The sequence below is a fragment of the Brachypodium distachyon genome, chromosome 4 (assembly GCF_000005505.3).
Source record: "Brachypodium distachyon strain Bd21 chromosome 4, Brachypodium_distachyon_v3.0, whole genome shotgun sequence".
NCBI lineage: Eukaryota > Viridiplantae > Streptophyta > Magnoliopsida > Poales > Poaceae > Brachypodium > Brachypodium distachyon.
The window spans coordinates 29,259,272-29,274,915 of record NC_016134.3 but is presented as its reverse complement, the minus strand read 5'-3'; the positions used below and the strand labels follow the sequence as shown (position 1 = coordinate 29,274,915).

Here is a 15,644-nt window from a genome sequence, read left to right as displayed (position 1 = left end):
CAGCCGGAGGTGGGGAGAGAGGGAGAAGGTGAGATGGGGGTGGCGGCTGGGAGACTATGAGACTGGGCCTCAAATTGAGCCAAATAAGCATCACTGGAGGGTTCTGATTAAAACCGGCCACTGCTACGTTATAAATTTTTATTTATTTTTATTTTGACTACAATATATATATATATATATATATAAGTGTTTTATGTAACTAAATTGATATAAAAGCTCATAAATATGGTCTACTTTGTGTAAAGACTAGATTGGGTCTATTTTGAACCACAACAATTATACTTGCTTCACAAACTACCACATTTTTTGCATTTACAAAATGTAAAAATATTATTTTTAATAAAAAGTTGTTAACCACTTTGGCGGCAGGGCCAGCAAGGTCGGGGATGGCGCTACAGATTGTCGAACCTCACATCTCGCCTCCACCACCGGCTCTGTCTCGTGACCGCCGGTGGACAAAGAGAGGAGGAGGAGAGCAACAATGAGAGAAGGGCTGGCAATAGAGAGTTCAGATAGAGTGAAGGGGATCGGGAGCAGAGCGTCGACAACCCGCAGGATCGATCTGCCTCGAATCTTGACACACACCGCACATGGAATTGGACGCGCGCTCGGAGAGATTCCACCATTACTCGATGCGAGTTGGCCGCCCGGCCCCTTGTACGGCGCCACCGCCTCATCAACCCTCTGGTACAACAACAGCATCAATGAGAGAAGGGATCGGCATCTGCCACCTTCGCCCCCTTGTACGGCGCAACTGCCTCATCAACCCTCTGGTAGACTAGTACAACGGCAGCAACAGCGAGAGAAGGGACCGACGACCGCAACCGTCCGCCCCATGTACGAAGCCACCGCCTCATTGACCCTCTGGTACAGCAGCAGCATCAGCGAGAGAAGGGATTGGCATCCGCCACCGTCTGCCCCTATACGACGTCACCGCCTCATCGACCCTCTAGTACAACAACAACAGTGAGAGAATGGATCGGCATTGATAGTCCAGATAAAACGAAGGGATGCGGGAGCAGAGCGACGACAGCTCGTAGGATCGATCTGCCCGCCCCTTTTGGATTCAACATAGTATTAGATACCTTATCCAAAATAAAATAAAATTCCCGCTAAAAAAATAAAACAGAGTCCTGCCAAAATATTCGACGCGCGCTCGCTTGGCGCGCTTGACGTTCTTTTTCTTCCCTATTCGCGCTCTGCTTGCGTCCCTCGGAATTCCCAAATTTCCCATCCATCCAGCGCTCTTATATATTCCTCGAAAAGAAACGAGCGCCCTTGAGCAGTTGTGCCCCCAAATTCCCCAAACCGGCTCTCCACCTTCCTTGCCGAAATTGTTGGTCGCCGGCCTCGAAGATCCGAGCGGCTCCCGGCCTCCTTCCCTCACCCCAAGTATCTCCTATCCCCCATGCCCGAAGCACGAAGCAGTCCGTGGCCTACTAGGGTGTCGCCCCTGCTGCAGGCTGTGGTGTTGTGCCGCCGCTAGCAGCAGCTGGCCGTGCCGTCTCCAAGGCACAGTCGGCCGCGCCGCCCCCAGCAGCCGTCGGACGCGCCGCCCCAGCCTTCGCAGGTAGCTTTCTCTCCTTTGATGTCTTCTTTGCTTTTTTTTTTTTTACCAAATCTCTCCTTTGATGTTGTCTTTGAGTAATTCCTTTCATATGCTGTTCATGATGTGCGTTTAATTTGTCAGTGTTATTAAGGACTCCATGAGAATGGGAGTAGTTAAGGACATCTTCAACAAGCCATTACTAAGGCTGTTACTTAGACAGCAGAGAATAACAAAACTCAAAGGTAGTAACAACCTCTCCAACAAGTGGTTTCTTCACATTGTTACTAAGACTCAAAAGATATCAATTGTTTATTATGGTTGGTCCCACTAAAACATGATGCTAAGTGACAACTCATTCTCCAATAGTGATTTAGTGGTTACTTAGACATTGGTTTCCGTGTGGTACCAGTTTCTCTAGAGAGAAACCATCTCCTTCTCTTTGCTCTTCTTTTTTCATCCACATCATCAAAAAGCTACCATGTCATGTTTTAGTAACGACTGACTCACCTTGTTGGAGATGCCCTAAGTACCTTGCTTGTTGTCAGTTTGTTACCCTTTAGGCCTTTACCAACAGCCCTGTAATCTCTTTCTTGTTCTTTGTTCGGTCCACTTTCCACCTGTATGCATGTGCCCACGTATTGCCCTCTTTGTGACTGATTATCTTGTGGTGGTTGATTACAGCTGGGAGATGTGCTATTCACGGTTCAGGTTTGCAGTGAAGGGATTTATAACTTTATATGAATAGCTATGAAGTATTTTTTACTCCTTGCCTTTGAGCTTCTCATGGAGTAACAATATTCCTGAGTTGCTACACTGTCAGAACCTGGCTTGGCCCATTGCAGGTTCTCTCACCTAACTAATGTTTATGCCATTAACTTGCAATTCTTTTGGGTAATCAAATGCAGTGAGTTGTCTGTTTGTATAACTAGCAACTGATCTTTAATCAATGATCTGATCATGCCAATTTGCTGGGACTCCCTCCCAGCTACATACAGGGTAGTGGGTTAACTCCTTACAATCCGGCAATCATTTTCTTTTATTCGTTCATGTTTGCTCGATGTGTAGAAGCAGCAGATTGCTGGAAGTGATTTAATCTTCCCAAACATAATTAGATTGTTAGATCATGCATCTTCTCTGTTAGTTATGCTTGATTAATGATTAATTACCTGATCATGCATCTCCCCAAAACTAATTAGTTATTATTTTCTGGGCACAAGAGTATGCTGAAGTTGTTCGAAGTGTGCCAAAAAGATCATTGTATGATTTAGAATTATTCTCTTAAAAATCAGAAATCATGTGGGCAATAACAAAAGTATAGCAGGCCTTTGTTTGCTATGCTGGCCTGTTTAATTTGAGTTTCATCCACTTTGTGTTCGGTATATTGGATACTAACTTTGCTGGTAAATTTAGGCCTGATTAGATTATAAATTGAGCTGATTGCAGCTTGCTATTTGTGAAGATCAGCCATAAATGTACATGACCATCATCATTCAGAGAACTATAGCTTTTTAATGTAGTAGTTACATTAAAAAGTTCGAAATACATTGCCTCCAGGTACTAGCACTACAAGCAGGCTTCCAACCTCACTGTCTGTTCTGCAGTTTTTTTTTTAATGGCAGATTAGCCGGTTAATGGGTTTGATTGTTCATAGCTTATCCTTATGATCTGCTTTCATCCATAACATTATTTATAGTTATATATACATGTACAAGGCGCAGGATGGTAGAGTGGAGCCATCTCCTGCTGGTCGATCTTCAGACTTTGAGACTGAACCAGCTGAGCAAGGGGTATGTGTCTCAAATATTACTGTTTCCTTTATAATATTTCTGGTTCAGCTATAGTTAAATCCAACATTATCTGGTACATCCATAAATCCCACTAATTCAGATTATTCAACGTATATCACTATTAAAACTGTGCACTGGAGCTGCATCTTAGAATACTGTATCAAATACTTTACTTACCAAACTTAAGCTTTAAACTGTACAAATATCAAATCAGGGGGTCCTTTCTAACTTAGGAAAATTAAGTGTAGTAACAAGATTGATAGATTTTTTCAATTATCTGGACATATACTAATGATGGCATCCTTTACCTTTTCCTGAATGCTTCAGAATGCTATATCAAATAATATTTCAAGTAGGTAGGATTTCCGTTGCTGCAGATGTGCCTGAGTTGGAGGCGTAATTTGTAAGGGTTGTGGTGTGCCTGCTTTGTGTTAAGCAATATGGTTATTATCTAGGATGGTATGCAACCTTCGATGATCCCAAAGATGATTTGTCATCTGAAATAAGTTACTTTTTCTTCTGTAATCACCATTGGGTGAGCATTGTTGCGGCGACAGGGCTGGTGTATGTTCTTGTCGATAATAGTATCGGATGTAATTGTATGCATGTGTAAAAAAATGGATATTGATAGTACCAATATATTAACTGTACATCCACACCAGTTCTGTCTCAATAGCCCAAAGGGTACTGCTCTATCTCCTATCCTGTTGGCAGGAAGTCCTATGTTCAATCTCAGGGTAACACACGTTTTTCTGATCAGGAGTCCCTGACAATGTGAGATGATTCTTTTTAGCATACATCTGGACTCTTGTTAAAGAATCTAAGATTCCCATGTATTTGAGACTGAACACAGTTTCTGCATTACCTTTCTAGCATTCATCTGGGTTCTTGCTAGCAGAATATGATTCTTTTAAGCATCCATCTGGGCTTTTAATAATCGTGTGTGTAACCCATCTATTTTGTGTTGATTATATTATAGATCATGTACGGATTCTTTTTAGCCTGCATTGGACGTTCTAAGTTTCCATCTCAGCTCGATTAGTATTTATGTGAGCATTGCTGTTTGTACTACACAAATGTTTTGGAGGTTACTTTTTGAAGATTGGGCAGATCTGAGTAATCTGGTAATGAATTTATGAGGCTAAGATTTGTGTAATTTAGACATCTGGCCCAGCAGGTAGTTAGTTATCTACTTCATGTCCAGATCTGTTTGTCTAAAATTTGAAATTTAGAAGCTTTGTACTCTGTGGAAATTGTGAGATTTGGTTCATATGAAATTTCATGCACATCATGGCTGTAGATTTGAAGACAGCGGAATGGTTGAGTGCAAATTCGGACGAAAAAATTTTTATCTGTGATTTTGTGCACAATGGTTGGATGCAAAATTTATCCATAATTTAATAAAATCGACGGAGTAAATTGTAAGCTTTGATTGAAGATATTAAACTTTTTCAAATAAATTAATCTTAGCTAAATTTTAAACTTTTGATAGAACATTTTTTGGTTACAAAGTTCGGCCAGACCAATGAAAAATGTTCAAATTACCACATTGTCGGACTTCGAGTGCATTAAATCAGCCCGTGGTTGAAACTTGGACCAATTAGGCTATCGGTGAAGGAATTGGGCAATATGATTGTTGGATTATTGATACACACGGTACTTATAGGCTGGGCCGAATTCAACCGACTCGAACCCATTGGACACCATCCCTATGTGTCCTGCGTGACCGTGATACGGAGTGATCGCTCGTGATGTAATCAAGATTTCTGGTTTGTCACTTGATTTATATAGCTTGTAACACCATGCACCAACACATGATTATGTGTTATTGTAGCTATAGCTTACAACACATTTTGACCAACACAAAATTATGTTACAATAGAAATGTTGTAGCAACATATTTTGACCAACACAAAATTATATGTTACAATAGAAATGTTGTAGCAACACATTTTTGTATCTTCTCTAAAATGTGTTACTGTCTGCTCTGTAACACGTATGATGAGTTACTGACACAGATTATGTGTTACTGCAATTTTCCTTTGTAACACATTTTTTCATGTGTTACATGATTGTGTTACTTAAACACTGTTTTGTTGTAGTACAAGCGATCGATATATTCCCTGATGCATCCCAATTCCATTTAATGCACCGTGTGTATCTGACCTCCAACTAATTAACCCCATTTACTCATCTGTTATTTCTCAATCTCTCCAGAGTGCTAACCTCATCCGTGTTGGTGTGGGTGCTACTACTATCTTGGTGAAAAAGAGGCAGAGTGAGTGAAGAAGGATGGATACATGCAACCATACGACGCTACATAAATATGAGTCTCGCTTAGACAATGCCACAAGGGATGGTTGCTGGGTGCAGTAAATACCACAATTCAATACGATCAGCACCAAAAAAAAATCGTAATTATATGTTTATATTTTCTAGTAAAAGGGATCGAAACTTTCAAGTCCCAAGTGTCTGGGTATCCAGTAAAAGAAGAAAGAGACAGAGATGAGGAAATGAGATGAATGAATGAATAACTAGTAATTGCTTTTCTTGAAATATTCCAGGCCAATGTGCACAAGTGGTCTTAATTAATACAGGTACCGTGCGTTCACTTGACTACATGCCGGCAGTCAGCAGGGCGAACTCCCTCTTATGCGGACATTGGACGCCCAAAATCGCTACCCTATAGCTCTTCCTAATTATCTGTTTCCTTGAATACCAGAGTTGCCTAGCTTTTGTAGATGAGAAAGCCAACAATTTTGCAAGCAGTTGATAATTGCACTTGAAGTAGTAAGTTTAAAGACAGTTTAAACTCCATTGGTGACATATTGGAGTTTCTGTTACCGCCATCAGTGGTCCCTGGCGGCAAGGTTCGTTGCTTGTTCTCGTTGGATTCGAGCATTCTATCTAGGGTGTGCGATACTGGTCTACATGCTCCCTGCATGGCGGTGTGCGGTGTCCGGCCTCCTGCGCTGGGCTTGTGCGATACCGAGCTAGCGGCAGCAACCTTCCATGAGAGTGGCAGTGTTTTGTGGTGTCCTGGCACGTAGAGAGGTCGTAGCTGCAGCAATATGGTTTCCAAGTTGTGCTGTAGCTAGCTTGCGCATCAGACTAGAAGCAGACAGATGTAACTATCATTTCGAATTAATAAAGAAGTGCTTTGCTGTCAAAAAAAAAGGGTGGGTTGGGGCCTTGGTTCGACGGCAATATGGCGATGCGCTGGCTCGTGATCAGAGCGCACGGCATGAACAATAAAATCATGACAAGTATTTAGAAACGTCAAAGAAATAAAAGAAATGCGAAATTATTATTATTATTCTCTCGTGTGTTTTCTAAATTATCAGAAAACAAAGCATTTCGGTGACCCGAACTAAAGAAACAAATTTGGGTACTCTAGAAAATAAGATTTGAGCATTAAACTTGTACATATTTCTTCCACACATGGCTCAAGACTAGTTCTCTTTGCTTGATCATTTCACGTATAAGACATGAACATCTTTTTCTTTTTTACAAACATAAGACATGAACATCTTTTTTTTTTGCGAACATAAGACATGAACATATGCATGTGTGAACCTTTGTTTTACATTTCCCACGGCCCCTCGTCGGGAGCAGGATGCGGCATATGACTCCCAGTGCCTCTAGACAACGGTGGGCCAAAGATCGGGTTGCCGGCGCGTCGTGCCAGGCCTCATATTCCCCAACGTGACGCACACAAATCATCTGACTTCTCGTTATAATTGTTATTTCTCTCTTTTCCTATGAAATCTCGGTTCATTCGTGTTGGTTTGGGGTGTACTAGCTCGAGAACAAGATATGCTATAGATATAGGTCGAGGTAGATTTGGAGCCATGCACTGATGGCACGGTCTCCTTTATAGGTGTGGGTAATGCTTTAACCTATAATTATGATCACCATCATGTATTCTAGTTCTAGTATGGGAAATATCTCATCTGTGAAATTTTGGTCCCCGATTTGATAAAAGTAGACGAGATATATAATCTTAATGATATGGGGGTTCTTCGTGCATGCGCGCTGCCGAGATCTCGTGTCACGTTCTTCAAATCGATTCAAAAGTTCAAAAACGACGACTACGGCTACGGGATGCTGGTCCTTAGGTACACGTGTATGAGGACTTCCTCGCTGTTATCGACCAGGTCAGGCTGGCTCTAGTAAAAGATCGGCAACAATGGCATGTCATTGGCTCATTCTAGCGGCAACGGTCGTTGTATGGTGGTTCAAGAGTCTCGATATAATTTTTCTAAAGTTTGAGATGATTTGTACTTGTAATGAACCTTTATCATAAATCCGTGTCACAAAAAAAAGAGTTCACATAGTCGTCGAGGTGTTTGAAGCAACAAAAGGTCAGTAGCACACAAACAGCTAGTACATTCGAAAACAGCCGCTCTCTTTTAGAGCCATTATAGAACAGCTTTTTTTTAGAGGAATGATAGAACAGCTTTGTCTCCTGAATCTGACGAGCAGTACAGGCTTGAGATCAACGACGGGCCAATTCCTATGCAGACGACAGTGGGCCGCAGCCCAGATCAATCGAGCGGCCCACGCTCGGATAAACGAACACCCACTGCTGGACCGGCTCGCTGGGCTCGGCTTCATCTTCTTCTCTGCCCCCAAATCGCCAACAACGACAACGGCGGCCGGTGGCCGGGTGGTTCATCAAGGCTGGCCGCCGGCGACCAGAGAGGCGGCGGCGGCGGAGGAGGAAGGCCGCGCGGACAGCAATGGTGGGAGCGGAGGAGGACGGGTTTACGTGCTGCGTGCAAGCGGATCTGGGGGAAGGCGGCGCCCGCAGCAGCGCAGAAGAACACTCGGGTAAGAGCATCTATAGCAGATTTTGTATGTCACCGGACTTTAAAATGCTTATACGGTTTACATAGAACTGGTTTTACGGTTTTGATTTTGTCCGTGTAGAATAGATCGATACCTAAAACCAGAACCGTAAATTTTGAAAAACGAGCTCGCGTTGGATTTCATCATCTTCATCGACGAGTTCATCATCGTCAACTGCAAAAGGACTCGGATTCTCCTGGTTCGGGCTTCGGGTGTCGGGTTTCATGTCCAGCCTGTCTCTCTTAGTAGCTCCAAACAATTTGTGCATTGGGTCCAGAACGAAGACTCCGTTAGAGGCCGCCGGACCTTTGCAACAATGCCGCGTAGGAGATGTGTTTCCTGATGCCTCACACTCACAATTCCGCGTAGGAGTACCCATTAGTTAGATTGTTCATGTTGATTTGAATTGTTTGGAGGCTAGTACTCGCTAGTTTAAGGAGAGTTAATATAGGCAGGAGGCTGGAAAATTGATTGTCCTTGGTCATGTTGAATTCACAGCTTATTTGAAAGGAGCACTGCTGCTATATACACAACAATATTACATGGACCTAAAAATATGGTAGAAACTAGGTAATGCCTTCTTCTTTATAGGTGTGTGGCCTCGTTGAAGCGAGGGAAGGTTGGTGGGTACATTTGCTTTTGCTTAACCAAGATCATATCTTTTAGTGCCAGAATCATCTCTCGGGTCTTGATTTCCATTGTCTACATATACTGCATCTAATAAATGTTGAGAAGAGAAAAAAAAAGATTACATGGGCAAGTACGTGCTGGTTTTGTAGAAACACATATTGGGGCTATATGCTTTCAAAGAGACGAGAGAAGATTCGAGCTGACAGCAGGTGGGCAGTTTCGAAAAAAATGGAAATGGAACGAACCATCATTCATATGCTATATTTTTCTAGGATCCAGAATTCTATTTTGAGGTAAATAGGTGGGCTGAGAGAGGATGTTGTCGCAGCCACATCCTCTCCATGCACCAGGCCACCACAAAGCACCACCACTCTCATGGATTTGGAGCTACCCGCTAGAGTTCTTGGATCAACGAAAGGAAGCTATAAACTTATAGCGTTAGGGTTCTTGGGCCTCCAATGTCACCTTGGTCTCAGAGACATAGGAGAACGGCCGGTTGGCTGCTATCGGTCAAGTCAACACACCGTGTGCCTGTATTAAGACTACTTGTATGATGCACATTTGTAACTCTGAATATATGTGTGGAAAACCCCGAAAAATAATACAATTGAATCTGGATATAACTGTTTGCACCAAGGGTCATTGCTGATGGAGTTCGTGAACACTTGCTTACTGATCGCCACCTGTGCAAGCGACAAGCATTGTGTCGCCGTTGCTTAAATACTTGTACTGCCTTGCACACCGAAAGTAGAGTCTGTGACTCTGTGTTTGCCCTATCTAGAACCATAGTATCATGTTAAATATTTTTGGAGTACTAATTTGTAGTGCCAATGCATTGCAGGTAATGCTTGTTCTGTATTCTGTGATAAAAGCATGTGTAATTTCCTCAAGGTCTGCCAGTTCCTGCAGGTAACTTGCTATCAACACAACAAGGTGGACTTGTTTTGCTGTACAAATTCTTTCCCCACATTCAGAGATACCCCTGCACTACCTGCACTTATAAAGACGCGGTTGCGATCGGTACATGCATTTCATACGTGCATTTGTTTTATCTTCTGTCAGATGTATCATCCACACAGTGGCCATTGAACTGAAGCTTTATAAAAAGGTGCACCTTGCCTTCAACCATGTTGAATTAATGTATGCTTCTTACTAGCCTCCAAAGCTAGTAATTCCCATAGCCTCACAGAGAAATTTGCTAGTAGAAGAAGTTAGACGTGCGCAGTAGATTAGGGCCTTAGTGGTGTGGGAGAGGTTTCTTCACACACACACATCTCCAGAATGGCATATATATGGATGATGCAAGCTTGCATAAGTGATTTCGCGGCTGGAGAAGCACATCACTAGGATATGGCATTGGGAATGGTTGGCATCCAGAAACACATCTCCTGTCCAACAAGCAAGACATGTTTACACTTTACAGATGAGATAAGAGAAAAAAGTCCCGTATGGTTTTGAGAAATAGACTCTTGTTGAGTTAAGAGAAAACTGTCTACCATTCCCATGTATTTCCAAACAAACGAAGCTACAAAAAGTATCGCTAGATCTGCTTACTATCAACACGACAAGCAGGTGAACTTGTTTTGCAGTGTACAAAGTATATATTTCCCCATATTATTCAGAGATATCTCCTCTGCTTTTATCAGAACAACAGACCATTGAATTGCACAGATGAGATTTTTTCTGATATATACTAGAACTAGAATACATGCTGGTGATCATAACTGTAGGTTAAAGCATTACCCAGACCTTTAAAGGAGACCGTGCCTTCAGTGCATGACCCCAAAAATCTACCTCGACATATGTATCCATTTGCTTACTAGAGCCTTAAGTCCATCTTGCTCCTGAGCTAGTACACCCCCAAACCAACATGAATGAATCGAGAGATATCAGAGGAAAAAGAGAAAAAAAAGCAATAACAATGAGTAGTCAGATGTTTTATGCATCATGTTGGAATGTGAGGCATCCGGAAACATACCGTCAGATCTGCTGTCTCCATTCGTTCCCTCTCGAGATCACCGAGTTTAATTTCCCTCACCTCACCCGAAGGCTTGTCTCTCAGTGCAATTTCGGTATTGAGATCGATCTCGCCCTGACTGATGCCCTGAGAGAAGCTTAAAGAAGTAGTGATGTGCGAAGAAGGGCTTGGGAATGATGTCTCTGGAGCCTACTTTGTAGCTTCGTGTTTGGCCGAAAAATGTTGTTTTGCCTTTGTATGTCGTTTACTCTTTCGCTACCTTGTTTGGACATTCAGTCTTTGTATGCCTTGGTAGTTTTGCCTGGTTTACTTTTTCGCTACCTCGTTTACTTTTTCGCTGCCTTGTTTTTCAGCTAGTTCTGTAACTGGTTTTGTACTACTGTTTCCCTCTTCTTAATGCAAAAGCAGAGCACCTGCCGGTTCAGTTTCAAAAAGAAAAAAGAAAAAGAAACCATAGTTGCCGCAACCACACAACCTCTTCACACACCAGGCCACCACAAAGCACAGCCACTCTCATGTAAAATTGGAGTGGAAGCGGTCAAGTATTATGTCAACTTAAGAATGATATATAGAGAAGAGAACGTTGTAGTTTGTAGTATAATTATCAAAAGTAGAAGATGATATCCTGGTCGTGTGGCATATGATGTCAAATCGTAATGATCAAGTGTACAGTTTAGAAGCTCGTTGACCTTCTATTTAGAGAAACAAAACGATCTAAAAAAAACAACGTGTTGCTGCAGCCAAAAAACCTCCGGCTGAAACCTTTCGTTTCTCTGCTTACTGTCGTTACTCTGTATCGGCAGAAATTTGGTTCTGCAGTTTGCAGAGACTGTGATCCACCTGAAATCCGTGACTAATTCTGATGTTGTCGATCAACGACAACAAAAATAGTAAATAATGTATACTCAAATATGCACAATTAATTAAAGACATAGTAGTATGAGTTTACATGCATAGGCCCATGTCAGGAATGTAGAAAGTAGTTATTAATTTTTTTTGAAGTTAAACCGTAAGAGTTACGCGATTGCAGTCCGACAGTATATAGATATGGGTCTGTCTATTGCCTAGGCGCCTGTTTTTTGTTTCCAAACCAGGCGCCTGGTTTGTACAATGAAACCAGGCGACTAGTTATTTTATGCTACTAGGCGCCTGTTTTTTGTTTTGAAATCAGGCACCTGCTTTTTTTTTGTAAAACCAGGCACTTTTTTGTGAGCCATTGATCTAAGATCAAACGGACAAGATCCAAAAAGCATCTTTACATGATTTTCCCTCCCAAACACAGAATAGCTTCTTTTTTTGTGGAAAAGGAACTTCATTAACTGATAACAGTAGTACAATCCTTAGTTACAGCTTCCAGGATCTCATCCGGGCACATCCGGATCCAAAATCCCGTCCGGTTATTAACCCTAGCAAAATTAGCCAGGGAGTGACTAACATTATTTTGACTTCTACTAATCTTACAGATTGTGATCGGCTGTTCATCCAGCAATCTCTGGATCTCACGAACACGCACTGCATGGGGAGATCTGTCAGGAGACTTAGCACAGATCAACGCTAGGGCCTCCGCACAGTTGGATTCAATGACAATAATCTTGTCAGTCCACCCAATCGCTGCTCGCAGACCGTCCTCGCAGGCCGCCAGCTCAGCTTCTAGGGCATCCACGCAGCTCCTGAAGTTTCTGCAGGCAGAGAAGACGATCCCCCCAGCGTGATCACGAAGAACCACACCAACCCCAGCCGCGCCATCAAACTATGAAAAAGATCCATCCACGTTCAGCTTGACAGAATGAACATCCGGTGGTTTCCATCCAAGGATCACGCCAGCTTTTTCCGGCCGTGTGGTTGAAGCGCCTTCCAGTTGGTATCGTACGAACACACCTGCTTTCCTTTCGCAACATCGACAGCAGGATGCTGCTTAACCAGCAAGAGAGAGTCCAAGTAGCTACAAAGGAACTGTTTAGAGGCCTCCACCGAAGCCGGAGTCTTGTCATGTGTAATGTCATTATGGACGTGCCAGATGCGCCAAAGCAGCATGGGCAGCATTGCAGTCTTAATCTTGTCCTGCTGAGCAATGAGCTGGAGAAACCACCCACGGCCAGTATTCTGAACCTGATCCACACCTGGAAGTTCCCAACAGGATCTCATCGCGTGCCACAGGGCCCGGGCAGGAGGACAGCGAACCAGGGCATTGAAAGAGTCTTCGTCCTCGACACCGCAGACCTGGCAAGTGCGGACCTTCTTCATCTTCCGAATAAAGAAATTAACCTGGGTAGGAAGAGAGTCCCGACTAAGCTTCCAAGCCAAAATGTTGACCTTATGGGGAACGATATCGTTCCAAATGGGCTTCCACAAGGAGCTGCTTCCATCCGGCCTGGTGCTTGTGGCCCCATTGGGCTGCCCTATGTCCGCAAGCCGGCGGCCCAGGTGATATGCAGACCGAACAGAAAACTGGCCTCGCTTATCAGGATGCCAGGCAAGAAAATCCCGCTCATTCGAGTGGAAGCCCTGATCTTGATGATATAGTTGATATCAATCGGGAGAAAATAAAGCTACAACAACTCCATATTCCAGGTACCGTCCGGGGACAAAAGTTCAGAAACCCATTTGAGACGGCAATTTCTCCTAGGTGATATCGGTCATCTTCCGTGGTCACGAGGAATCCAAGGATCTCTCTAGACGCGCACATCCTCCCCATTACCGATCCTCCAGATAATTCCATTCTTGACCAAGTCGTGCCCAAATTCAATTGCTTGCCAGGAGGATGAGGCATTTCCAGTAAACACAGTGTCAACCAAGGAGCCGTTGGGATAGTATTTAGCTTTCAGAACTCTAGCGCACAAAGAGTCTGGTTTATCAATAAGGCGCCACACCTGACGGCTGAGGAGGGCCTGATTAAAAGTTTGCATATCCTTAAAGCCCAAACCGCCCATATTCTTGGGCCGAAGCATGACGTCCCAAGCGACCCAAATGAGTCTTCCTCTTCCCCTGTTCAGCCCCCCACCAAAAATCCCTGCCGGTAGTTTGAAAACACCCATTACATAGGTAGGGATGGCTTGTGCCACAGCCTTGATCATGACCTCTTTCCCCCCTTGCGAGAGGCTGTTCTCACCCCACTGCAAAACTCTCTTACTAAGCTTCTCCTGAAGGCTCTGAAATTTCCCTTTATTCATGCGTCCTTCCGGGGTTGGCAGCCCCAGATATTTGGCCTCAAATCCATCCTCCTCCACACGGAGAATAGTCTTAATATCCTGTATGGTACCAACATCACACTCTTTGCCAAACAGCAAGGAACACTTGGATAAATTAATCAGCTGCCTAGTGCCAAAAGCGTATCTGGTAAGAACTTGTTGCGCTTTCCTTGCTTGTTCACCTTCCGCCTTAAAGAAAAGCAAGGTGTCATCAGCGAAGAGGAGATGTGAGATACCAGGCGCCCGTCTGCAAACACAGAATAGCTGGCCTATGTAGTTCACCATAACACGACCTCAGAAACAAACTTGAGTAGTCAAGGATTCCAAATAAAAACACACAACATTATTCAGTGGAGGTACAAAGAACAAATAGATTAAAATGCGGAGTGCATATTACAGCACTAAGTTTCATAACGAAAACACACCTGCAGAACACAGAGTTGAACATGGTCTGCAGATTAGGATGCATCCTGCATATAGTTGAGCCTACTAAGTTTTCGTAAGAACGGACTAGCAAAAACTAATATCCAGTGCATTCTGCCATTAGCCCTTAAGACACAGGCAGGCCTTACATGATCATGCCTAAACAACACAAAATTGGCTCTCTCACGGTGCTAAGTTTACACTAAAACATATAGCACTGGCCATATATGCAAATGATAGAACACCCCAGCACAAAACAAGCGCTTTTTGCATCTAAAATGTGAAAACATGACATCTGCAAACAGTCACACCACCAGAAGGGGCCTGAACATGGTTTATGCTGCATAATCTACTTCTGTTGTAGCTAGGATCTACCATTAGAAGCAGCAAAATGTAACAAAAGACATGGTTCATGACAGGGGATAAGTACATCGGATGTCATAAAATTCAGAGGTTCAGACCTTAGAACAGGTTGATATATGGACAACTTAACAGCCCATGATTAGACCATCTATCTTGCAACTTCTCAACACTGACGACTAGGCGTGTCGATTCCTTGAAGATGATGAGATAAATGAGCTAATTTTCTTTTGCTTTGTGAGCAAAAAGTAGTCGCCTTCTTTGAAACAAAAAAACACGCGCCTGGAAAAACAAAACAAAACATCCGCCTACTAGTTTCATGCAAATCAGGCACATAAAGAATCAAAAGACTAGCACAGTCTGATTGACACAAAACCAGATTTTTGCTCTTTGGATAAATTAACACTCAGACAGCTTCAGTGACAAAAATCATGCAAAAAGAATGCAGAAAAACTTCCATTCTATGTACAACAACCAATAATCGACAAAACAAAATACATGACAAATTACAGGTTTGCAATTCCAGTCAAAGACAAATGCAATTGTGTTTCATATGACAACCGATTGCGCATGGTGAACTACGTTCAATTGAGTAAAAAGATAAAAAAAACAACACCAGCCTAGCTGAGTGATAAATTCCATGGAATGAACTCAAAATGCCTTTGATATACAAAAATTACAATTTCAACCTAGGACAATCGGGGCAAATTCGGACAAAATGATCCCAGAGAAGCTTCCCATCCTCCATCCTCTAAACAAGAACTAAGAATGGGGACCAGATTGCGCATTCAGAATCGACAAGGTACAAAAGTCTGGGAATGCAATTAAAAAAGGGGACAACTGCAAATGCATCTGATTATATGCCAGATTGAGCTCAT

General features: G+C 43.0%; 2 protein-coding genes and 1 long non-coding RNA gene across 3 annotated transcripts; 2 read left to right on the top strand and 1 right to left on the bottom strand.

Annotated features, from left to right (window-relative positions):
- Positions 1 to 1,245: 1,245 nt before the first annotated feature.
- LOC112268964 lies at positions 1,246 to 4,031 on the top strand. Its single transcript, XR_002960567.1, has 2 exons — positions 1,246 to 1,570; positions 1,691 to 4,031. It is a non-coding gene; the product is annotated as an uncharacterized LOC112268964 (long non-coding RNA).
- Positions 4,032 to 7,347: 3,316 nt separating this feature from the next.
- LOC100842674 lies at positions 7,348 to 10,485 on the top strand. The gene is made up of 4 exons (XM_024454606.1): positions 7,348 to 7,454; positions 7,791 to 8,169; positions 9,659 to 9,726; positions 9,880 to 10,485. Exons 1-4 carry the CDS (start codon positions 7,348 to 7,350, stop codon positions 9,971 to 9,973), a joined length of 648 nt encoding a protein of 215 aa, XP_024310374.1. The 3' UTR covers positions 9,974 to 10,485.
- Positions 10,486 to 13,467: 2,982 nt separating this feature from the next.
- LOC106866712 (uncharacterized mitochondrial protein AtMg00310-like) lies at positions 13,468 to 14,431 on the bottom strand. The gene is made up of 3 exons (XM_014902362.1): positions 14,409 to 14,431; positions 14,166 to 14,230; positions 13,468 to 14,066 (listed from the first exon to the last, which is right to left on the bottom strand). The coding sequence occupies exons 1-3, from the start codon at positions 14,429 to 14,431 to the stop codon at positions 13,468 to 13,470; spliced, it is 687 nt and encodes a 228-aa protein (XP_014757848.1).
- Between the last annotated feature and the right edge of the window lie 1,213 nt (positions 14,432 to 15,644).